General features: G+C 38.1%; 1 protein-coding gene across 1 annotated transcript in view; it reads left to right on the top strand.

Annotated features, from left to right (window-relative positions):
• Nucleotides 1-575: 575 nt before the first annotated feature.
• FBXL2 (F-box and leucine rich repeat protein 2) overlaps nt 576-25665 on the top strand; it is a 51402-nt gene continuing 26312 nt past the window's right edge. Inside the window, exons 1-2 of the mRNA XM_053951510.1 lie at nt 576-653; nt 14378-14439. Of these exons, the coding sequence (XP_053807485.1) occupies nt 651-653; nt 14378-14439 (65 nt within the window). The 5' untranslated portion in view covers nt 576-650. The remainder of the gene's footprint in view (nt 654-14377; nt 14440-25665) is intronic.

Here is a 25665-nt window from a genome sequence, read left to right as displayed (position 1 = left end):
TGTAGCCAGGTGGGAGCTGAACCTCTTCTACCTCCTTGCAGTGAGACGACCAGATGTCACGGCCTGAAGCTGAGACCAGGGAGATTTAGACTAGATATTAGAAAATAAAAAATCCACTGTTAGTGTGGTCAGGCATTGGAATAGGCTGCCCAGGGAGGTGGTGGAGTCCCCATCCCTGGAGGTGTCTAAGAGGTGTCTGGATCTGGCGTTGGGTGATGTAGTTTAGCGGTTATGGGGTTCCAGTGGTATCGCTGGATTGATGGTTGGACCTGATGATCCTTAAGGTCCCCGCCAGCCTCGACGATTCCATGATTCCGTGTCGGCAGGAGGTCACTGTGCCCAATACAAATCCAAAGCCGGGCTGCAGACGGGAGGCAGACGTGCAGCACCCAGCAGAGCCCCGGCAGGGCGGCCAGCCGCCCCGGCCCCTCTCCCGCCCGCGACGCCGCTCCCGCCGGACGCCAGCGCCTTCCCCCGGTGGGCGGCGCGGGGCGGACCGGCCCCACGGCGCAGGGGCGGTGCCGGTCACGCGGGCGCGCGGCGGCCCCGCCCCGGCTCCGGCGGCAGCGGCGGCGGCGGGGGCACCTGGCGCCCTCCTCGGGGCTCCTCGTCGCCGGGACAACCGGGATCGCCGCCGCCGCGCCTCTGCCATGGTGAGGAGCCCGCGGCACGGCCCCACCGCCCGGCCGCAGCGGGCTGGCCCGGCCGCCCGGGGCCCCGGGCGGGCAGCGAGTGCCGGCCGGGCCGTGCGGAGCGGCCCCGGGGCCGGGCGGCTCAGCCCGAGGCGAGGGGGGCGGGCGGGGGAGCGCGGGGCGCGGATGCGGGGCTGGGCGTATGGCCCGGCGCGGGGCTGCGCCCACCCGCGCTGTAGATTAAGGAAAAGGACAGTGTCTGTCTGTCTGCCCCTCTGTCTGTCTGCGTGCCTGCCCAGAGCAGGTGGGGCCGCGCTGTCCCTCTCTGTAGCACATGCCTGCGTGTCTGTGGTGAGGTGTGACGGGCGCCTTGCCTCCTCCTCCTCCCGTGTTGCGCCGGAGCAGCCATGGCAGGGCTCTGCCTGGCGTGTGACGCGAGTCAGGTGTGTTGTCCGCCTGGATAACACAGGAGGGATGGTGTGTTTATATGGGTGTGTAAGCCGGCCGGAGAATGATGAAGGTGTGTCGTCCCCCTTATAAAGTCGAGAGAAAAAGCCAGGGCGTGTGTCGGTGCGCAGGGCAGGGATGGGGTGTCATCGTCTGGATGCACGAGATGCTGGGTTTGGGCACTGTGCTGTATCCTTATGCGTGTGCCGTGACTCAGGGTGTGGCCTGGGATGTGCAGATAGCAGGTAACAATGAGTGTAATGCTATGACTCTGTGCGTATCTGCTGTGATTTGGGCTTCGAGTATGGTGTTTTTGTGTTGTAGCAGAGATGTGACTTTTGTGTGCAGGGCCATGACATGGCATCATATGTATGTAGTTTTGTCTGCCTACTGCTGTCTGGTACGGGCTTGTTCCTGTGTGTATATATAGTGAATATTGGGTGTGGCATAATCTGTGGATATTTTTAAAGGCATGTATGCTATGGGTGTGGCAAGGATTATCCGTAGTCCTGTACGTACGTAGCAGATACAGGGTATGGTGTTTTGTGTGTACAGAGCAGCAGTGGCTTGGGTGTGTGAGCGTGCATGGCTGTGATGTTGTGATGTGTGTGCACGGATACATTTATAATAGATTTGAGGGGTGCGTGTGGCGGGCATAAGGTTTATTTCACCTGTATGTGGGGATGGCACGACACAGAGTACATGCGTGAGGAGGGTTGCAGTGGAGGAGGAAGAGCAGCTGTGGTTTGCTCTGTGGGGAGAGCATATGGGGATGTGACACAGTACGTGTATGCCAAGAGTGGCAGGGCAGAGATGCATCAGATGTTTGTGAAAGGAAGATGACAAGGCATGCAAGGGGGAGTGTGTAGGGACAGGCACAGCATGTTTGGAAAGATGATTGGTTTGAGCCATGTTTTCAATTACAACTTAATTGTCTGATGCCTTAGTGCTTCACAGCGATAGTTACAATGATAGATGCAGCAAAACAGCACAGTTGCTGGCCTTTCCCACATGAGGAAGTACACAGTGTTTTAAGGCAATCACTTCATGTGTACATTTATGTGTGTGTAATGATAGTAGGTTTTCTGGATCAGGTTCTGGGGAGGCGGAGGGAGCACTCAGCCTCACAAAAGGAAGAACTATATTCCTGTGGTGTTGCAACTTTTCATCCTTTACGTGAAGGCTTGTTCATGCAGTCTCTCTTTCTTCCCTTGCACATTGCCTTCTGTTCCTTCCCCATACTAGCCTGCATGTTCTGAAGCCAAACAAAGCAACCTTGAAAACTAAAATGTGAGATGGAATAAAAATATGGATAGACTGTGCATGATTACAGTATGCTTCTGTGTAGAATCAGTTTGGATTTGCTTTGTAAAGGTCTTAGGATGTATCTGTTGCTACAAGGACAAGTAAACCTCTATGAATGAGGCTGTGCATGGTGTAGCATGGTGGAGTGACTGTGATGTGACTCAGTGACATGTTCTTCACATCAATATTCCATCAGAGAAGATGCAGTATCTTAAGTCAGTTGAATAAAATAGATTTATCTCATGTTTTAAATTTAAGATAGATTACAGACTGAAAAACAACTTACCAAATGTTTATAAACTGCACCCGGGGAGGTTCAGGTTGGGCATACAGTAAAATTTCTTCACTGAAATGATTGTTAAGCATTGGAATGGGCTTCCCAGGGAGATGGCAGAGTCACCATCCATGGAGGTGTTCAGGAAACTACTGTGGCACTTAGAGCTATGGTTTAATTGACCATATGGTGATATTCGGACAGAGGCTGGACTCAGTCTTGGAGGTGTTTTTCATTCTTAACGATTCTATTATTCTATAAGTAAATATTTTCCATTCACCAAACTCCAGGCATGGAGATTTTCTTTGTGGTCCATTTTGACATTCCCAATGAGATACCTTTAACAATCTAAACTCAGCAGACATAGAATCTGCGAAGCAGCATTGGTGCTGTAATTGAACAGGGGAAATCTCAGAAATTATACCATCTGCTCTGCAGATTCTTATATTGGGCAGCTTCTTAGTTGCACTTGACAGCTGTTAAGCTGTTAAACACTATTTTTGGTATTATTTTAAAATTTTTCAAGTATTTTATTCAATGCATGCTTGTACTTGAATTTTTCTGTCTTATAGGGTTAGTCCTATTCAAATTGTTCTTTCTTTCTTAATTCTTCGTAGCTTCATAGAATTAATTTTGAGCTATTAACATCAGACCTTTTAGTACAGGGAATATCAATGTTCCTAAAAATCAGAAGGACTATTAGCTTACTGCTTGCTTATTTTACAACAGACTGGATTATTTGGTCATCCTAGTTAAAATGAGGGATAACATGGGGCTAGCAGATGTGGAAAGTTACTAACAAAAGTCAGGTTTTCTGTAAAGCATGGCAACTATTTTTAGGTAGGTGTAGAAAAGTAGTATTAGTTTTGGCACTTGACAATATTGAAAATATTGATCTGAATCCCAGCAGAAGGCTACACATTGACAGTATTTCAGCTGTTTCATCACCTGGAAGCCAGAATAACTGCATTAATTGAATGTAAATTGTTATCAACTGGTAATTCTGGCAGTCTTTCTACTGAATTAGAAATGCACACAAGTGAGATATGCTAAGTAGAACAAAACCAGATGACATTGTGACACCAAGGAGTTCTCCCTCAAGCTAGTTTAGACAATAGCCACAACATCCACTTGCATTCTTTCTAGTAATCTTTTTAGGAGGGTGATCCATATTCTTCATAGATATCTACTTTTCCTTTTTTTCTGTGTTTTTGTTTTGTTTTGTTTTAACCCCTCCATGTGTTTTAGGACAATGCAAGAACTGTTAAAATTTCTCATCATACTTGACCTGTGTATTTTGGGTAACTTGGTGTGAATGTGATAGAGCATGAGCCCAGCAGTTCCCCTGAGCTTTTGCAAAACAACTTTCCCACTTGAACTTGTAATGTAGAGTGGGACCTTCTCATTCTTTGTAAAGCTTCTGAGAAGGAAGACTGTAAACACTGAGTATCTTCTATATGGTAAAAATCTGTTTTGCATTCTTAAAAATGCAGAAAAACATATTTTAAGGCATTAAAAGTGTATAATGATGAATTTAAAATTTACTACATACTGGTATCTCCTCTGTCAATTCCATTTTTTTCCAGGATCAATAAATTACTTGCATGTCTCTCAAAGCTTAAACTAACTGTTCTTGAGACTGAAGAACAAATGGTTTGTAAAGAACAAACATTTTTCTCAGCCTATTTTTTCCAAAAAAGTGTACTGTAGTATGAATGTCTGAAAATCTGTGTATATAGTGCAATTCTACAACACTGTATGAAACCAAATGGATTATTTTTGTGACAAAATTAATTATAATGCAACTTCAGTCCCTGTGAATAATTTTGTGGTGGAAGCTGCCTTAGATTCTATTTCAGTATGTCTCTGTAGAGTCTCAAAGTTATCTGAGTGATCAAAGGAAAGTATCTTTCTCAGGTGTTTTGAACTTAGGCTTTTGCAGCTTACATTTGAGTGTTTGATACTTAAGGAGAGATTTGTTACATACCTGGTCAAGGAAAAGTAAGCACAGGATCTGTAAATGCTTAATTTTTGCTGTCTCAAATGACCTCCCTCTTATGCATCCACCCCTACCCACCTGAACCAAAACAGAACAAAACCCATCCAAACAAAACTACAGCATGAATTCAAATGTTTAAAATGGAGTAAAATAATTTCTGTTGGGTACAGGGAGGTAGTGGAAATGCAGCAATAGTTGATGCAAGGGCATCTCAGCTGACAAAATCAACTACAGGCAATTTCTTGAGGGATTCCCCCTGGCTTTTTATCTTTGCATTGGAGGAACCACTGCTAGAGGAGTACTGGAAATTTGTCCTTTTCTGGACTTGCACATTTTTAACTGTTTGGCGCTATGAACTCCTGCTGTGTAGCCCACAGGAAAGTACTCTAAATTTGGTATCAAGCTGCAGCACTCAAAGTATTTGCCTTAATTCTTGTTTTACTCTTCTTTTTCTATTCCATTGTTTTCCTGTGTTCTCCTTGGTTGGCAGAAAGAAACAGTAAATTTGGTTTTCATTGAATTTTGCTGTTCAGCTGGTTACCCGGTATGTTCTGTAAATTTAAATCAAGGAGACAAGGACATAATCAAATCTGCATAAATGTGAAACTCTACCAGTATGTCAAGTTTGTCTGTCTTCAGAGGTTGAAATTGAGGTCAGAGCTTCGCAGAGAAAAAGCATTTCCATATCATAGCTTGATGTTACATGGTAGTTATATAAATATTAAGGGGCAAAATGTCTTAAGTGTGCTTGCAGACTATTTTCAGAACTACTTCTGAAACAAAAGTATCAAGATAATTTTATTTCTGCAGAAATTCAAGAAACATACATTTTGGTAAATACTGAATGTCTAGTTTCTCTTCTAAATCTCAAACTATTACCTTTCTTGAAACAGTTTGAAAAAGATATTTTGGAAATGCTACTATAATGCCACTTCCTTTGAAGTCAAGTGTAATTACTGCTTGTAACCATGAAGAGGTACCTGATTTTGTCTCTTATAATTGAAAGCTTTTATTAATAATACATTACATGTATGGCAGCTTTTATTAATTATGCACTACATATATGGCATATGTAGCCACAAAGCAGATTTTTTTTCTTGTTTCTTTCTTGTTCATTTTCTAGGGAGATTTGCCTTGCAGAGAAGATTTGCCCTTCATAGTAAAGATTTAATGCTCAGTACTAGGAAAAACCTCAGTTCTGGTGTAGTGTTTATGAGGCAGATCAAGCACTGCTTTGAAATGGCTTTGTAGAAACTATAGAGCCATTCCCGTAAAAAGCCATACCTTTTATGTCTCAAATGTGTTTTTGAAGAGCAGTTATGGAGGGGAAGGATTCGTACTCAAAATTTCTGTTTCACAGGTGCTTAGAACAAGGGATCTGACTTCAACCATGCAGTCAGTACTTAAGTTGTGATTTCATTTACAGTTTGAGCTAAGTGCAGTAAGAAGAATTGCCTTTCTGGATGTAGGATTGCGTGACTGGAGGGAGGACTCTGTCAGTTCAAATTAGAATGGTGCAAACTCCTGGGGAAATGGACTTGCAGAAGAATCTCCGTGTGAACACTCCAGGAGGATTTCAGGTCTCTGTTGTCGTGCCATCAACCTGTTAGTTTGTATGCTGGTATTGAAGACTGGGAATAAAACTTAGCCATATGTATGTCAGTAAAAACAGCTATATGTAGAAGTGGGGATTCAGAGAAGTTTTGATAGGTGTTCTCCTAAGGGTTCTGAATCCGTGATGTGGATTAAATTTGGATGGCTGAAACTACATGGCTATCCCTAGGCAAATGTTGCTACTTTGAAATGAATGGATACTAACTTTTCTCCTGGACTGATTTTGTTCAGGAACATATCATGTTCTGAGTGCCTTTGAGAATGTGTATTTATAGCATGATTCTACAAAATGGCGTGACACCAGCTGAATTATTTTTGTGATCACACAATTAGTAACTTGAGCACACAGTCCTTGTAGATGTGATGGAAACTACCTTAGAATCGTCTCCAGTATTTTTGCTTAGGGTCTCAAAGTTACTTGAGTGGTCAAAGAAAAGAACCTTTCTCAGGTGTTTAAAACTTAGGCTTTAGCAATTTATATTTGAGACTCTGCTTGATGCTTAAAGAGGGGTTTGTCATTTACCTGGTCAAGAAATACAGAATCTGTATGATGTATAATCAACATTGTGAAGGGCTACTTTGTACCCTTGTGATGAGTTACAGGCAACAACTGCTTCATCCATCTGATTTTAATTTTCTGCCATTCTCCCATTAATTAATGGGTCTGTTGCTTTACGAGACCATAAAGATGATGATATGGGTTTCCCCATATTCTACTTCAAAGTACTTTATATATTGGACTGCTAATTAAGTGATTTATTTTAATTTAGTTTTTTTAGGAATGATGTCTAAATGCATCATCACATACTATTCAGAAGGGTATAATCTTAAAAGACAAGTAATGGATAATTATCTGAAAAAGGAGATGTTCAGTCATTATTTTTTTAAGAGAAAGCAAATTGAAGGAAAGATTTGCCAATCAGTATATGACTAACAGATGATGAGGATAAAACTTCGTCAAACCTGTTTTTTCAGCTGTCTCTCTGCATATGTTTAAAGAATATATGGGGATACAATTAACAGCTTTTTCCAAATTTCTTAGTGTTCATATGGTAGTTGTTGGATTTTTTATTTTATTTCTTTTTCTTTCCTGATCTGAACTAGTCTCTAGTCAGGGAAGATTAGGTAAGGAGTAGTTTATTTTTCTATGCGGTTTAGGTTCGTTCTGCCATCTCTGGTAGTGGCTAGAACTAGATGCCTTGAAAGGCAAATGTGAGCTGGGTGCACTTAAACAAAGGGTTAGTCTTCCATGTAGCTCCTATCTCAGAGTAGCATAGGGAAAGTAGAGCTTGCAAAACTTTTTTGCCAATAAAGTGTAATGCCTCTTTCTTTTAGTGAGGTATTGGATTGAACATGATGTTTTCTGCCATGCTGGCTACCAAACACCAGTTACATGATAGCAAGTATTGATAAAATGTTATCTTTCAACTGAATTTTAGGCCTGCAAGTAATTAGGACAATCACTAATCTGCAAACCATTGGATTTCCCCTTTCTAACAAGCGAAACTAAGAACTATCACACTGGAGTCAGAGAATTGCTGTCTCTTTGGTGACTTAGTAAGAGAGGCTGAGTCTTGCATTAGGGTATGGGTATCTCAGCTAACAGGTCAGGTAAACCTGTTAGACCTTAATACCCTGGCTGCTTGCAGGAATGAAGCTGTATTCTTTAAAAGGCTTGAGTGGTGATTTCCAAATATTTTGTTGGCAATAGGTGACTGCCCTTCAGAAAAACACACAGGAAAGGGTGATGAGAGCTGTTTGAGCAACTGAGAACGGGCTGGTGTGCTCGAGGCGGCAGGAAAGGCAACCTCCAAGCACCTCCTGCTCTGCACTGGGAGGCGCTTGAGTTGGAGCAGCCAGAGGCCTCGAGGTAGAGTTGTGCAGCTGCAGACATCAGTTGTGCAGCAGCTCTGAAGTTCACGAGTGAGCTTGTTCTGTCACCTAGTAAGAACGGGGCCTTGAGAGCCAGGCTGATGCCCTCCAGTAAAATGTGAATGATGTGGTATGAATACCAGTGCTGGCAAAACAAGAATGATGGCTTTTCTGGAAAAGAATCAAGCAGCAAAGTGGGCAGTGTGGGCAGCTGCTTCTGCCTGGAAGGTTTTATTATGTTAAACAGCACTTATTCTGGGGAAATTTTAAAAGCATTATGGCCCTTATAAGGGGCCACAGGTCAGCCTTACGTCATTGGAAAATATTAAGGAAAAACAGAGAGATGTGCTCAGGTGCATTTGTTCTTCTCTGAAGGTGAGCCTTGACTCTTTAAGATGACCAGCACAATAAGAACAGAAGTATTTGATATGAGGTGTTGCTTTTGTTCAGTCAATTTGTCATCACAGCGTTAGAAGAGAAAATACCCCAAGGAAAGACCAGTGCAAAAGAAACAGGGCATATGTGGCAGCCAGGAGGAAGCTGTAAGGCTACTGAAGACCATGCCCTGGGCTCTGGTAGTGTGTGTCCAAAGGGAAGAAAATGTTAGTAACCACAGCAGGCCAGGAAGGCTGAATTTTAAAATTCACAAAGGCATAGCCTGAGCCAGAGCAGGGTGAACAGCTGGAGCATACGAGCAAGAGCCTGGAGGGCAGACAGTATCTGTGTGTTGAAATAAAAGATTTTGCCAGTCTGTCTCTGCTGTAGACAAGCTTGGTTCAAGATGGGATTGCATTAATTTTAGTGTGTTATAATTTTTATTGATTATACAGAAAGCTTTACCATGGGTTCTAGTTTAGCAGCAGTCCTGTGTCATCAGTTGTTGTGTCTTCGATATCACTTACTTCAGTTCTGTTGGCAATGTATATCCTGTCTAACGCTCCTTTTGTTGCCTGGATACGTTTTGCCACTTGCATGGTGTTAAATGGTTCTGCCTGTCTGATGCATTGATTGTACATTTCTGGAGGAAGATCTAGCTAGCAGTAATTCTTTGAGCATTAGAGAATTTTACACACTTGTGCTAGAGTGTAACATGGGATAATCTGAAATTTATGGTAAAGGAAGGTTGTTTTGCCTCTTCTTCCTCCTCCATTTTTGTGGTGTATTTAAATAGAGAGTTTTTTAGGATGCCATTCATTACTTTAGTTTGCTTGTGAGCTGCTCTGGGTAGCAAAGCCAATTGCTTTCAATACCATGACAAAAAGAAAATTGCACAGGTAACAATTAGGTGTCTCAATAGAGGAGGAGAGATATGCAGCAAGCTGCTGGGTTTTGTGTTTGGCAACAAAAATCTGCACATCAAGGTACTGAATAAAACGATAATTTTATTTTCTCAGGATTTTCCTTTAAAGTTTGGTTTTACCATGTCTATTACTGCATGGATAATACTTAATAAAAATTGTTCTTGCCTGTGAAAACCTGAAAGACTTGATGCTTTATACATATGGCTGTATTTACAATTGAAATTGGATGTGTGCTCTGTCAACCATAGAAAGGAAGGAAATATATGGATTTAATTCCAGCCTATTGTCTCCTTTGGTGAAAATGACCCAATGTCGTTTTTTTTCCTGAATTGATAAATACTTCAGTCTTGTTTTCAGTATATATGCCTTTTGCTGATGCTCTTTAGAGTCTTTCACACGTCTTCTTCCCCAAACCTGCTTTTGCTCATAATTCCTTTAGCATGCTACTAAGCAAGGCTATTTTTGAGAGTCTGGGTTTTTAATAACTTTTGATTTGAGAAGTTGACAGGTTGAAAGTCCTTATCTACTCTGATTTCAGTGAAAATTAGATGCATAAATATCTCAGTGGAACTGAGCCATAATGGATGAGCTGCTACCAAAACTGTTTCATCTGTTAAGAAAATAGTCCTCTTCAATAGAGGACTGAATGACAACTGAAATTGCATGCTTAAAAACATATATATAAGGACTGTCACCAAAATTAGTAGTATAACCTTATTTTGATCTTCAAATAACTATATCAGAAAAGACTTCTTTGTCTCATTAATTCTACTGAAAACAGGAGACCCTTATCACTAGCTGTTAGACCAGAAGAGATTAATGTGGTGCTTTCAGTGGTGGCATGCTAAGTATGGTGTACCAAGAAGTTATGTTCTAGGACTCATGGCGATTAGTATGTTTAATAATATGGAAAGGGAATTCAAATGGGGAGATTAGCCTTTCTGTGTTTCACAGATTTACACAATGGGTGCTTTGTTTATATTATAAAGAGATTTTTAAAAATGTAGTTGCTAAAGAAATAAAATGTAAGAAACCATCTGGTAATTTTTAAAGAAAATACTCCCTTTTTACCAATCTTCCAAAAGTACAGTGAAGATCAGTTAAGTACCAAGAGACATCAGTTAAGAAATGTAAGAGGTGGCTCAAGATTCAAGTAATAAGGAATTACAGTTTACTCTTGTGGATTTTGTCTTGTGTTATTTGTCCTTGCAATTCTTTTAGAATGTAGAGATCTTCTGTAACTCTTCTCGTGTTTGCAGGAAATTTAAAACTGGTTTTAGAGTAACATTTATTACATATGTTCAGTTGCATCCTTTTTCCTTGTGCACAGATTTGTCTGTTGTATTTGGGGATTTTATACAGTTAAAACCATACTTTTGCAGAGTTTGAGATACCCTATCATTAACGCAATAAAACTTGCTACCAAATACAAAAGCAAAGAGAGGAGAAGTATACTTTCTACATTCAGGGTATTCTTCATTGTTATTTTGTACAGGTATACTGAGGCATGTAATTGTCAGCACGATCTGTAAGTAAAGAAAAAAAATCATATTTGACAAGAATACTATAATATTGTTACAGTGATCAGACACTTCCTTAACTGAATGTTTCTGTTGGATTTTTTTTATAAATAGAAACAGAAAACTAGAGGTTATGTAATAAAAAATAAGTAAAAACAAAGAAGAACAATACATGAATGTACTAGGGTTTTTGCTTCATCAGTGGAAGTTTTAAATCATCAGAAACTGTTCAAACAATTAATATATTGTCATTTGCACCTTCTGTCTTCTTTCTCTGCTTGCATGCATTTGAAATCATGTTACAAATGTTTATCTAGAAAATTACTACTCCAGTTGTCCTGTGTCTGTTCTCTGTTAGGGGGAAAACTTATTGAGGAGCCTTTAAAGCAGCCCCTCTCTTCTTCTGAGATGCAAATGCAATATGGCTCTAGAGGCTAATAAACTTTTACAGAGTGAAAGAGTTCAATAAAGAGACACTTTCACTTTTCTAGATGTGCTTATTCCATAATAATAATACGTTATTATATGAGAAATGCTGCTAATATGTACAAGAACACACCAAAGTTACTGTTTGAGGGAAAACAGCTTTGAATGTGTTTGTAGCCTCATCTGTGGGTGGTGTAGCAGGTGTGGTACATTGTGTGGCTGGGCAGGTCACACACTTCTTGTAGTATGTAGTAAAAACTGTGCTTTTTCCAGTTTTAATTGGAATTCCTAAATGAACCACATTGATCAGATAAGCTGTCATGTATTCAAAATAGTTTGTCCATCCAACTTTAAAATATTCTTACATAAATATAAAGATTATAAGCCTTTTTCCTAAGAGTTGCTGGTTTGGTTGTAGGTTTAGCTTTTCAGCTTGGCCTCAATGGGACAGTACTTACTACTGTGCTGTGATTTGTAGTGAATTCACTTCTGTTGATGAGTAGTTGGAAATACTGTTTAACACAAAGAGCTATAATGCGTGCTCAGGTCTTTACAGCAACTTGCCTCATACCTTACTAACTCAAATTCTGTGTTATCCTCACACAATGAGCATATATATATATGTATCTCTATATGTATATCTCCATGTTTCTGTATAATTGAGAATCTGTGGGGTAAAAAAAAAGTATAATTAGATTTTTTTTTTAATATTGGCAAAGTGACAGCACACATGTAAACTAGTAGCAGTCTGCAAAATAGCTGTATTTAAAAATATATGCTTATGCATATATGTGTCTGCTAGATGATATAACTTTTGAGGCATTATCTGCAGCTATGGAATAATTATAAATTAAAAGAGGATTTTTAGGTCTGTGATACTGAATGTTCAGATTCAACCAGAATTAATGAGATCTAAGTTAACTTGTCTGTTTTGCCACAGACTTTGAATGCTCTCTTGGTGGTGACATCCTTTTTTTGTGATTTATGTTCCTAACCTGCAATGCACAGGAATATTTCCTTATTTGACTCTGTAGTGATCCTAACTTCTATGAGGATGGCATATATGCCCCTTTTTCCTGAGTGAGTTCTGCTGTAAACACAATTAGACATACAGACTGTTCTTTAAAAAACAAAATCCCAATATATGCTATTGTTTTCAGGCCCCAAACTGCAAATTTTGAGTAGCATATAATATAAAAGTGGCACACATGTGGATAATTCATAAACCTATGAGTTGTCAAAGTCAGAATCAGTCAACCAGTTCTAAAAATGTCATTGATGTACATGGTATATTTCAGCCTAAAGGCTGAAAATACCAGCAGCAATGGATATTGGGTATAAAACGACCAGAGCAAAGCTGAGCCTTTGGTCAGCCATGTGGAGGTGCTTAAAGCCAACGCCTCTTCTCTGAAGGAGCTAAAATTGTCCTATTAAAATATATGTTCATGGTTGTTTTATGCTTCGAATACCTGTAGTCCCCAGTCTGTGAATAAATATGCTGCTCCAGTTGCTGAAAAAGGAAGCTTGATTAAACGTGTCAGTCCTATTGAAAGTTGAGAGCTTTATTGTCTTTAGATGTGTGGATAGTTGTGCACAGAGGTAGTGGATGAAGAAATCTCTGTCAAAATTGAAACAGTAGTATGCAGTTAAACTTGAAATCAGTCTAGGATGTACTGGAAGAGAGAAAAGGTTCTTGACAGCAGCCAGAAGGAGGCTCAAATTTTCAAATTTTACAATATTTTTGGGGAGATACTTTCAAAATTCCCAGGTGTGTAATTTTTTCAGTCTCACTTCCTTTTTGAAGACAGAGCCAAGCTTATATTCAGCTTTTCTTTTCTTTCTTTGCTTTTATGGACCTTTTTCCTTTTTTCATTTTTTTAAACAAGAAGCAAAGCAAATAGTTTCCAAGTATTCAGTGTGTGTGGATAGTAGGATGAGCAACAATACCCTGATGTCAAGAACAGCATATGCTTAAATAAAGGGAGAAGATTTCTTCCAGTTGTTTTAATGTTTTGTGTGATTTTCATGTTTACCTTTTAGTGTTCAGAAAACTCAATCTGTTTTGGATCCTTCTTCCTAGTTTTTGTTTCTGGCATTATGGACAGCAAATGAACTCCCTAAAGCTCTTCTCTTAACACACAGATTGCTTGTGACTTTGACATCTTCCAGTCTTTGCCATGGTTCCTTAAATTCCATTTCACCTTCTATTTTGTTTAGTGCTATGTTCCTGTGGTAAAATTTCTCAAACCTAAATATTTAGACTAAGTTGTAAATCTGGTCAACATCTTTGTTTTAGTCTTTTTATTTAGCTGTTGACTATATAATCTTAGTATTGCCTGCTTTTTTCCTTGGGTGTTTTCTTTTAGCCTCTCTCTTTTTTCCCCCCTCTTAGGATATGTATTAATAATATGAAGTTTGGGTAAGAGGTATTTTCAGTTTTTCATGTAGCATTTCTTGACCTGCTTACTTTGCTTATATAGCAGTTGCTGCCCTATGTGTGACACTAAATTCTTTAAACATGCAGATAATTATATTTTATCCATATTCACATGCCTAGGCGAAAGTATTTGCACCGTAGACAATGAAAGGAGGGACCTGAATAACTGGGAAGTTTCCAGTTTTGATTTTTTTTTTGTTATGGGACAGTTTTAGGACTGTGTAGCCAATGTGTGTTTGTACATGTTTTGCTTGAAGTTTCCCTACTGCTTGAAATACTTTTTGCAGTGTAAGTGTGCTTGCTTCATAATTATTAAGTTGCTCCACAATTTCTGTGTGGTTAAATTAGCACTAGGGAAGAGCAGGTGTATATGGGGGTGTGGCTTTGTTTTCTACATTGAAATAATTTTATAGTATGGACAACTAACATGTTGAAAACTTGATATTAACAGTAATTGAAGAGAATTAAGCACCTAAGGAGGTGAATAGACTCTTTAAAAGATGTTTTTCATGTTGGTTTTTAAAATAGTGTATTTTCTTTCTGTTTCTAGGTTTTCTCAAATAATGATGAAGCCCTTATTAACAAAAAACTACCCAAAGAACTTCTGTTAAGGTAATTCTACATAACATTTTAAGGAATAAAAACCTGAGGATTGTACATTGCTTATGTGTCTTACAGGCTGTCAAATGCTATTCATTCTTTCTTAAATCCTCTTGAAATAAATAACACACCTGATTTAGTTCTTGGAATTCTTGAGCTTGTTGCCTTGATTTGTTTCAATGTGTTCAAGTTATACTGTACCATGGAAGATGTAATTTAGTTGTGATTTTTGACTTACATGTCAGAAAAAGAAGTGAAATAAAATGTCCAAAAAACTTTGGTGTGCCAAGTAGTCAGGTCTTCTACACTCTTAATGTTTTATATGTGTCTGAAGAGTCTAATTCTCTAATGTAGTTCACACTTTTTGTGCCATGAACTTTATTATAACCAAAAAAAAAACACCAAATTTAATGTCAGAGCTTCCAAAAAAGTCACTGCAGTGAAAAGGTCTGTCTATTACTATTACTGCCAGTCTGTGTTGTATAGGTAGAACCAACAGGGTGGGATCTTTCTTATTGTAGTCATTGGGTTACTCATAAATTTTATCTGTTTGCTAGTGTTTGAGTGGATCATCTTTGCAAAAGTTACCTAGAATACCAAGATCAGTAAGTTCAGCCCATGACTGGTGGGTGTCTTCATGCTCTCATATGATTGAAAGTTGATTTGAAGCAAAGTATAAACCAACTGCCAAATGTGGAGCTATTGCTTGGTTGGATGTGGCCACTGCAGAGCTGGAACTGAACCAGGTCAGCAACATCTTCTGTACCTACAGAGAGGATTTGTTACAGACTAATCCTTAAGGTGAAAGAAAAAAAAAAAAAAGAAAGAATGTTTGGTTATGATGGTGCAATTACAGTTTTTAGTGGTGGTGTTATTAAAATTGAGCTGATTCTTTTTTTTCCTTAATATACTGAAGAGATGTTTGGGTCAGCTTGTGTGTATATCACTTCTTCAGTCTGTTTTGAAGTGGAAGAATGTCTCAATGGTATTTTGCATCTTGTGCACAAAGAAAATGCTCCTAAAATCATTGTGACTATCACAATGCTCTCTCAATGGTATTAAAAAAGCAGACTGTGTTAAAGGAATTGAATTTTAAAAGGCTTTTCATTTTTGTTGACATACATTCCATATGGTGGCAGACTGTAATTAGACTCTTAGAACTGTTTAGAAAATGTGATTAAAAGAGACAGTCACTGAAGGATGCCCTGAACAGGAATTCTCATACCTTTTGCTTTGTTGAGCTCAATGCCACACATGAACCACAAGATAAAAGTCAGTGTAGGATGTCCTTAGCTAAAAATCATGATCTACAAGCACTTCTTTTCAAGCATTAAGACTCCCCAATATTTGTGGAAATGACTGTCCTTTTCACTGTTATGGATGCTAAGTATCTCATTTATGTGATAGACTATAATTTGTTTATATGGTTTAGGTAGTGAAAAGTATCATGCACTGAGATAGTAAGGATGTCTTTTGGAGCATCTTTCCTAAGAGAGAGGCTGAGGGAGTTGGGCCTGTTCAGCATCAAGAAGAGATGACTGAGAGGAGCCCTTATCAATGTTTATCTGTACCTGAAAGGAGGATGCCAAGAGAGGATGGAGCCAGATGCTTCTCAGTGGCGCCTAGCAATAGGATAAGAGGCAACGGGCATAAACCGGAGCAGAGGAAGTTCTGCTTGAACATGAGAAAGAGCTTCTTTACTGTGTGGGTGAGCGTGCACTGGTACAGATTGCCCAGAGAGGTGATGAAGTCTTCCTCACTGGAGATATTCAGGAACCATCTGGATGCAATCCTGTACCATGTGCTCCAGGATGACCCTGCTTGAACAGGGAGGTTGGACTGCATGACCCTCTGTGTTCCCTTTCAACCTGACCCATTCTGTGATTCTCTGATTTTAAAGAATTCAGCAGGAATAAAATCCAATCAAACAAGTAATTAGACTCTACCAGTGGCTTAGCTGTTTGTTCTTATATACAAGATAGCTTTGTACAAAGCACCTTGAGGCTTATCTTGCATTTGAGGAAGTGGTGCAGCTAATCCCTGCCACTACACTGTTACAGCAGTGTCTAAAGAAGCCTTTTGCAGGGTTGAAAGGCTTCGTGGAGCTGGAACAAGAACATAAAATATCCCAGGCCAAGCATACGCAGAACTGATTCAGCCAACCATCTTTTTTGTGCACATATGTCCTTTTTGCAATTGCATGGTGATTTACTAAAGTAGTGTTGCAGATGTGGCTAGAAGAGTTGATGATCTGAGAAACTGAACTGGGACTGTCAGCTTTCTCCATAAAGAACATGATGAGCTCATGCTGAATGCTAGGACTGGGTCTGCTCTGCCAGAGGGAAATAAAGTGCTTATTTCATTATACCCACGAGACTGTGCTGATCATCAGGGTTTTGAAATGGAATGGAAGGAGAGGTGCTCTGTAAATCTCCTTTTGAAATTGTACTGCTGCAGGGACAAACTCACAAGGCCAATGGCTGAGCATGTTAGAAAGAGGGACATGCATCTGGGTTCTCATCCCTGCAGGGTTTAGATATATAAGGAAGTTTCAGGGCACAGACCTGCCTGTCTAAAGGTTTATCAGTGGGGAATTTGTTTTATGAGCCTGCGCCTAAAGGCTGTTGTAAGCCTGAGTCTGAATGCCTTTCGACTCCTGAAACAGGATCTGTTCATGCTACAACATGTTTTAAAATTGTCTTGCCCTATGGTTATGACAGGAGAGCTTAAATATTGCTGCACTGTGTGTAATTAATATTCTAATTATTTTTTCCTTTATTAGCTATGCAGTCTACCTTTTAATTAAAAGGAGAGTAAACCAGTTACAGTGGAAACATTTTGCTCAGAGAGCTGGAATTGAACAGTAAATACCATTGAAAGTGTCATCAAATGTACTTATTTTGCTTCTTGCTTGTATCAGATATGTATGAAAACTGTTAGCACTACAGCCGACTTTTAAAAAACCCTTATTGGACTTGTGGAAAAAATGAAATTAAAATCTTGTTACAAATACCTGCAAATTAAATGTAAACACAGTTTCTTCTATTTCCAGAATTGGTCTTGTTCTCATTTGCACAAATTATTTAAATTTATGTAATCTGGCTATAACAAGCACTCAGTTGAGTTTTTTCCTTTAAAATTGAAAAACTTTCCTGATGGTAGACCAACAGAATAAAACCACTTCGAAATGTATTTGTCGAATAGTGTTACTATACTTGCATACTCTAAAGTTGAATGAAGTAATCCCTTGCAGTAATCTTTTACTTCAGTTCATCATTGTCATCACTTTTAATGTTATGATTGCAGTTATTACTATTACTAATGTAACAACCAGAATTATATTGGAAGGTTTTCAAGCCAGTGTTATGTCTGTTCCACATTTTCTGTGGAGTATCTACTATGCTTGTACGTAAATTGTTGAGACCCCCAGCTTCTCAGGCACAAAATTCATTTGAAAGGTTAAGAAATGAGAGATTATTTGTTCTTTCTCAAGCAGACCCAGACAACTGGGCAGAGAAGGAAGAGGCTATTTGATTAATATTGACAGTGGTGCTTTTGAAGAAGACTCTTGTTTGGAGGGGCCAGTTATACTTTGAGGTTGATGGTGTAGCTGGAGTGGAGAAAGGGAGGTATTTAATTTGTAACTTTTTCTGGTTTATGGACATTCATTTTTATTTGTAATATTGGAGTATATTTTTACCTGTGAAAGAAATAGTCTGCCTCTAAAAAAATTTTTTGTATTATTCAGGCTAAAGGATAAATTTTCACCCCTGTTAGCTGTTGAAGTGCTATTAGTTTGCCAGTTGGCAAGGAATGCTTGTTCCCCTCTACTATTACATATTGCAAGAAGTAAAAGGTTGAATGAATGCTCATTTGTATGATGTTTAAGGATAGTGTGGTGGTATTATATATTGTGTAATTTAAACAGTTTTTGGATGATTGTAGCTTTATTTTTTTTGTTAGCCTATGTGCTTATGATAAAGCATCAATTGAATATACAGGACATTAATTGTAGAATTGAGTTGGTGTCTGAAATTCATAAACTCCTATCTGTCATCAGAAGAATGAGAATTCAAGTCAGGCTAATATAATTTTAATGGTAACTTTTCTAGTAGGATGTCACTGCCTTAAAGTGGCTCATCTTTTTTTTTTGTTTTGTTTTTAATTGCTGGGGAAAAACCCTAAAACAATGGATTATTACAGTTACAGTGTGCATTTGAAAATAAATTGAAACAAAAAAATGAAGTCTATGTAATTAATGTTAGAATGTCCTGATTTTTTTTTTTGGGGGGGTGGGTTGATAAAAAGTAATAATGTACTTTTGAAAAGAGAGTTACAGGCAGTTCTTTTGGCATGTAGAAAGATGGATAACATTTGTTCATTTGTATTTTACCTGCTAATGCTCTGTACTGTGAAAACTGTAAGTTTTTTTACAAAAAGCTCAAGTTTAAGGAACAGAGATGTTTGTCCCTTTCAGCTGCTTAAACCATTTTCAGTTCCTTTCCGCCTACCAAGTACCAACTTCATAAATTGTACCACAAATGTAGAAACTATTGTGAATTCTGTTGTAAACCATACTTTTTGAGTGCATGTACTTACGAGTTGATCTTAGCTATCAGTTTCAAAATTTGAGTGGTCAATCAGATTTAGAAGAGGATAAGTAAAGTTTTGGGACTTTAGGAGAGGAACCCAGGAGTGGTGTTCCAGCAGCAGCTCTTCTTGTAGGCAATATTATGCATCTTGAAGGTTGAAGTTTTCATCTAATAAAGCTTTTCATGATAATAAAGTTTTAATGTTTCTATTCTTTGTTTTTATTACTGCATACTGCTTTTTGCTGAGCTTTTAGTGTGTTCATTATTGTAGAGAAAATGTTACCATAAGCTTAAAACTGGTGAAGTCAAACACAGTATTTGATATATTTGAAGTGATGCTTTACCATCTGTGTGCTTAACTGTGGGGGAAATAGAAAAGAAATACAGTAAAGTCTACAGAAAGACATTGTCATAATGCCGTGGGAATTTCTTAGCTAGGAACTGGCGGTACTTGAATGGCTCACAATTGCTGTAAAGTTTGTCTGCTGTATCTTAGTATACAGAGTACTGACTAGTGAGTCAAAGAACTGAAAAATATAAAACTTTTGTCTGGAGTAGTTTGTGTTTGGTAAGAATTTTGTAAGGAGAAAAACAATATATGTGTTTTGAAGGGGAAAGGAAAAAACAATCTGTCATCTCAGACATGATTCATTTTCCCCACTACAAGGATCTGTATAATTAAATAGGGAAATATTTCACCCTGAATAGTTGAGACTGCTGTTTAGTGTTTGACAGTCTCAGGGGAACATTCCAGTTTTATAATGCATATGCAGTCTTTTATTTTGATTTTAGAATGTTTTGCAAGTCTTCAAAGTCCTCTATAGTAGTCTGCCAAACAATTACAGTTAAACTATTTAGAATTAGAAAGAGCCAAATTGATGCAAGTATATAAACTATTCACAGATTATAAACCGAAGGGATTATATTTCTTATGAAAGTAAGACTTCTTTTCTGTATATTTTCACAATTCTATGGTTTTTGTTAAGTAAATTCTAATATTGCCTCATACAAGTACTTTTCATTAAGTCTTTTAATTTAACATGCCTGAAATACATCTCTCCAAAGAATTAGTGCAGAGCAGCACTAATTCATGCTATTCAATACAGTGTGGGTATCCTTTAAATATTTACTAACTAGAAATGTAGAGACTAACACTGACAAGAAGCAGGCAAAAATAATGCAACAGATGATAGCATAATAGCAAATCCTGACTCGCTTCTGTGGAGTCATATATTCATTTCCAGTGGTCCTTACCTCCCAAAAAGTGATCAGAAATTAAACTGAGTAAATGAGCTGAATGAGCCACAGGCACAGGTCATGGACAAGATAAAGCCTTTGGAAATTATTTAAATATTTTGATCTTTAGCTAGAAAAACAACAGAATTATAATTATTTTAGGACTATATAAGATACACAGGGTTCTTTTGGAATATTTATGTGCTTGGCAGCAATTTAAAAAATAATATCACATTAGCAATGCTATTTTTGCTATAACATGATTTATGTAATGTTACAATGTATAGTTGTTTCATTTCTCTGTGTCTTCAGACTTCAAGGTAGTGCATCTAATTTCAAATACACACAGACAGTGCAGTAAGTTGCAATTTTCTCATTAATTAGCCTTTTTTAGAAAAAATTCCTTTTATTCTGAAGATGGATGGTGTTTTAAAACTTCCCAGTGACTTATCTCATATTCAGGGCAGAACTTGGGCTCTGCCTGAGAAAACTAAAGGCTGAATCAATGCTTGGTGGTCAGTATACCCCCTTCAGAATGTGAAGAAGGTCTTATATTGACCTTTTTTTTACACTGCTACATGCATTGTTTGTGTGCTTGTGAAATTCTTACCAAGATCAGTTCCAGATGCAAGTTTATATTTTTCAGTTCTTTGCCTCACCAGTCGGCACTTTGTATGCATTTTCTGCCTTCTTTGTATGAGATGCTAAAACATTTGCAAATGATTATATCAACAATTCAGTTTGAAATTGGAGTAGGTAGCTGCCATCCTCTATTTAGTATTTTTGAGTGATTTGGTTTTGTTCATGAACAAGTGCCAGTGTACACTCAAAATGGAATGTTTTGGGCAGCGGTATTTCAGATGGAATTCCTTTAAAAATGTGAGTGAGAGGCTTGAAGAAAAGATGCAGAAAATTGCACACTAGTGCTCTTGTATACTGCATTAATGAGAAAGAGGAGATATGAAAGTGGAAGTGGGGTTTTATTGTGTCAAGGTGCTAAGTAAAATTTGTGAATTTTGAAAAACAAGTATTTTCTTTCTGCTTGGGGCTTCCTTATAATGGAGTGCTTTAGCTTTACTTGGTTCAAGTTACAGGTATTATCTCTCAGTAAGAACATACTTGTGATAAAGGATTAGCCACACCGCAACAAACAAAACAAAAGTAAATAAGTATTTGAAGGAGGAGTAACAGCTGAAAGGAATATAGCAATGATTTACACAACCTTTGGAATTGTACTTTACCATTTATTTTGTTTAATTTTTTTTTCTTTTATTTGCTACAAAACCTCTCTTTGGAATATCATATTTAGTGAAGACTTAATTTGATGTAGGGCTTTATTTACCTTGAAACTGGAGTTTAAATAAACTCAGTCTCTTAATTCATTCATTATCAGAACTAAATGTTCAGATGTATTACTGATATAATGAAATCTGCTTTTTATATGGAGGCAGAGGGGGAAATGTTCTTCCTCATTTCCATGTGAAAAGTGCCATCAAAGAACAAAAAGGCAGTCAAAAGATACTCTTACTTTCTAAAAAAAAAATTCTTAAATATTGATGCTAGATATTTTAAATAGAAAACCATACATAAAAATACTTAGACTTTTTGGTCTGTAATTCATGAAGTATTTACAGAAGAGGTGAACATTATTATCTGTGTTTTCATGATGCAAACAGACATCAGGAAGAGAAGTCTTTTGTTCAAGATCATCCTCCAGGCCACTAGCAAAGCTACAGGTTGGATCAAGTCTACTGAATCCTACTCCAGCAACTAACCAAAGCACATAACATCTGTGGCAGTAACTATCTTGGTTTATGGAGTGTCCCTAGGCTGCATGTCACCAGTGCATCATGTTAATTGTCGACTTCTCTAGCTAGCCACTGTTGTGCAGGGTGGGTATAGTGGATTTTTGGCTGTTTGGTGCCCATATTATAATCCCTTCACTCATGAGAAAAAAGAAATTGTAAAATAGTTGGAATGGCCAGCAGGTTGGATTAGGATTGTGGGCTGAAATTTAAACCACTGTGAATTAATCATTAGGCTAACTGCTTGTATTTAGTAAGATGTGTTATTGTTGCCAAATTTGTACTTCATAAAATCACGTAATAAAAATAAAATATATATTAAAAATTATAGACTATCTGAGGCTGAAAAATTAAACAGAACTGGCCTGTTGCAGGGACACTGGCCCTTTTTGAATTTATCATTGGGCATTTTGTTTCAGATACTGAGAGTATCTGAAAAGGTTGCTGTTGTGTTGTTATACATGATCATACTTTACAAATAAATAAAACTAATTTTCAAAGAATAAATAATAGGATCCACTTGTCCTGCACGTAACATATAGACCATAAAAGTTAGATGCTTTCTAAAAGTAATCCAGCAAAGCTGATTTCTGTTGCAATGGAAAATAGATGTCAGACATCCTGTAGTTAGCCTAGTATTTTGCAATTGCCAATACTTATGTCAATGTTCTGTAGTAATAAGTACCTTGGTGAAAGAAAAGGAGGTTTGGCTTGTAAAGAAGTATTTTTTGGTGCTGCATTTGTTATTGAAAGACTTTCTATGGAGATCAGGCGAAAAAGATCTGAGTTGTTTACAAGTGGAATCTGCAGGGTTAAATTACTGGAAAGTTTTGGAGCATGTAACAGAGTTCCTAGTTTAAGTGCTTTGCTTTACAAAATAGCTCATCTGCAGTGAAAAGGGGTTTGTTTTAATAATTGACCTGGAAGGTCAAGCATTAGATGAGTCAATGGATATGTGCTTTGTGTAGCAATTGGTGTTCCTCAGCCTTTTGCTATTGAAACAGTCCTGACAGATAAGATACTTGGGGTTTTTTTATAGAAAATAGTGAAATTCCTTTATATTTAAATATGCCTCACTGTTTATCTTTCCAGGACAAGTGTTATTTTGTGGTTTTATTGAATAAGTTATTACAGGATTTAGCTGCAAAGTTTATGAAGTTCAGAAGTACACCAGCAATAACATTGCTATTTTAATCATGTAGCTATAAGTTTATTTATTGAATTTAATATTCATTAAAGATTATGCTTTTCTGAATTATGGCTATGAGTTATTTATCTTACCTGTATGTTTTCTAGCCTGCGTATTTTTATTCTAGTGTTTGTACACACTGCTGGACTACACTTAACCATGAGATGCCTCATACCTCAGTAGGGTGTTTAGTAAAATGGAAGACAGAAGGTGAAGAGAAACCTTCCATGTATAACGAATTGTAAATGTGGTTTGTATCTGTGAAGTATGACATTTTAGGAGAAATATAAGACAGTTTCTATGGTGGTTATCAGACTTTGCCACTGTGTGTGTTCAGACACAATTAGTGTTCACAAATAGTGAATTGAGTGTCTGATGCCCATTTCCACTGTTGCTTGGGCATGCATGGAGAAAATGCTGGGAAAAAAAACTACTAAAAAAAGAAAATCAAAGCTGTGAAAGCTGTACTTTTGTCTCCCTGATACTTTTCCATGCATGTAGGCTTTACTCTTCCATACTGCATGTGAAGGACTTTAATGTGAACAGATTTCCTATGCAAGGAATTGTACAAGTCAGTAAGAAATCCATAGTCTAAAATGGGGAAGACATAACAGATTTGTTGTGTGCATGTTTTGTAACAACTGGACAGTGTGGTAAAGTTGAAAGGGTTTTCTAAGCAAGTTATCTAGTTGATGTACTGTCTTCAGTGAGGCATTTCTCATCCTTATTACTTTGGTTTTCATTTTGATAAAGTTTGTTATTGTCCTTGTGTGCAAAGCCACTATAAATTTAAACAGCATGAAAACCAAATGTTCTGGTTGTGGAATTCCATTAACAAGTCAGTTATAAACAAACCCATATCTTAGATTTTTGGTGAAGATTTTTAGAAATTACAAGGTGTTTCTGTCATACCAAATTCTGGAGATAAGGCCAGAATTTCTAGGAAGTAAAGTGTCTGTATGTGGTACTCACTGCATGCATCTCATTATCCATTTTTTATCAACCCTTATAGCATTGTATCAAAATACCTACAATGAGTAATTGTTGGGGTATTACTTCAAAAGCATATTCTTCATGTGATCAAATGTGGAAGAGCCTTACAAAAGCAAGAGAGAAGCAGTTTGTCTCTTGCACAAATTGATTTCTCCCTCTGTAGGAGGTACACTCTACACCGTTGGACTTTTGAGAAATAGCTTGTTTCTTTCTGTTTCTCCTTAGGGAATGAAACAATGTTAGGAGTCAGCTGTCTCTGTGTTTGGAAAGACATTGGGCAGTCTATTTATAGCACAAGAGAATAATAAAGCACATGTGGAATTACATGGGAAGATGCTGGAGACTGTAGACAACCACTTCTTGTTGGCCGAATCATATAAATTGGAGTGAAAATGTCTCAAAAAGGTGACCTAGAAGGTCTGTGGCCCTCATATGCTGAGGTTTGGTGAATCTTGGGTATTATCAAGCAAATTCCAGAGTAGAAGAATATGAATCCTAACTTCAGCGCTTTTAAGCAGGCAAGAAATGGGTGAAATTCTGTAACATTCTTGTCTGATGCTGTGACAAAAAGGCACTTATAATGGCCTGAAATGGCTTTGAAAATGGGGGTGATGAAATCATGCTTCATGTCTGTGTACAGCCTTGTTGATACTAATTAAATTTTTAATGCTCCACATGCTTCTGATGTCTACATTTGAAGAAACATGCTGAAAAAATAATGGGCAGAGAAAAGGAGATTTAAAGAACTGAAGTAAAACAACTGTTAAAATAGGAATTAAAGATGACATGATAAGTGGATTTTAAACTTGGTGAGGATAAAGTGTGAACTGCTAAAGCACTCTTTAATTTGGTGAAGAAAAGTAGAAAACGGCATAGAGCTGGAAGTCAGACATTCACCTTGGAAATAAGGGAAACATTTCGACAGAGTGATTAACCAGTGGAACAAACTACCAGAGAAGGTGATGATTTTCTATGTCTTGAAGGCTTTCAAATAAAGAATAGATCCTTTTCTGTAAGTTAGACTTCAGCCAAATGCTAGTTTGCCGTGAGGGAGTTGAGGAACTCTGAGCTTGTACAACTCTTTGTGCCTTTGGCATGAAGCTCACGTGTGCTGCAGGGACTGCTAACATTGAAAAGTCTCCAAGGCCAAACTCATGAAGCACATGTCCAGAATGTCGTGTGCCTAGGGATGAAAAGGCTTGAAGGGCTCCAAGTGTTGCTAAGTGTATTTTCCTTCTTGAGCTCAATACAGGCTAACTAGGGAGAATTGAATAGCCTGGGACGCTAGAACTCCGAACAGATGATCCTAAATGTTACTGTGAATTTATTAACTTAATTTCCATTTCCTTGTATTAATACATGCCAAAGACTGAAGTGGAAATGAATCCTGCTGCTGGCTGCTTCCCCCTACGTAGCTGTGGTC

The sequence above is a fragment of the Vidua chalybeata genome, chromosome 1 (genome assembly GCF_026979565.1).
Source record: "Vidua chalybeata isolate OUT-0048 chromosome 1, bVidCha1 merged haplotype, whole genome shotgun sequence".
NCBI classification, from domain to species: domain Eukaryota; kingdom Metazoa; phylum Chordata; class Aves; order Passeriformes; family Viduidae; genus Vidua; species Vidua chalybeata.
The sequence above is the reverse complement of the archived record's forward strand: the minus strand, read 5'-3'. Positions and strand labels throughout refer to the sequence as shown.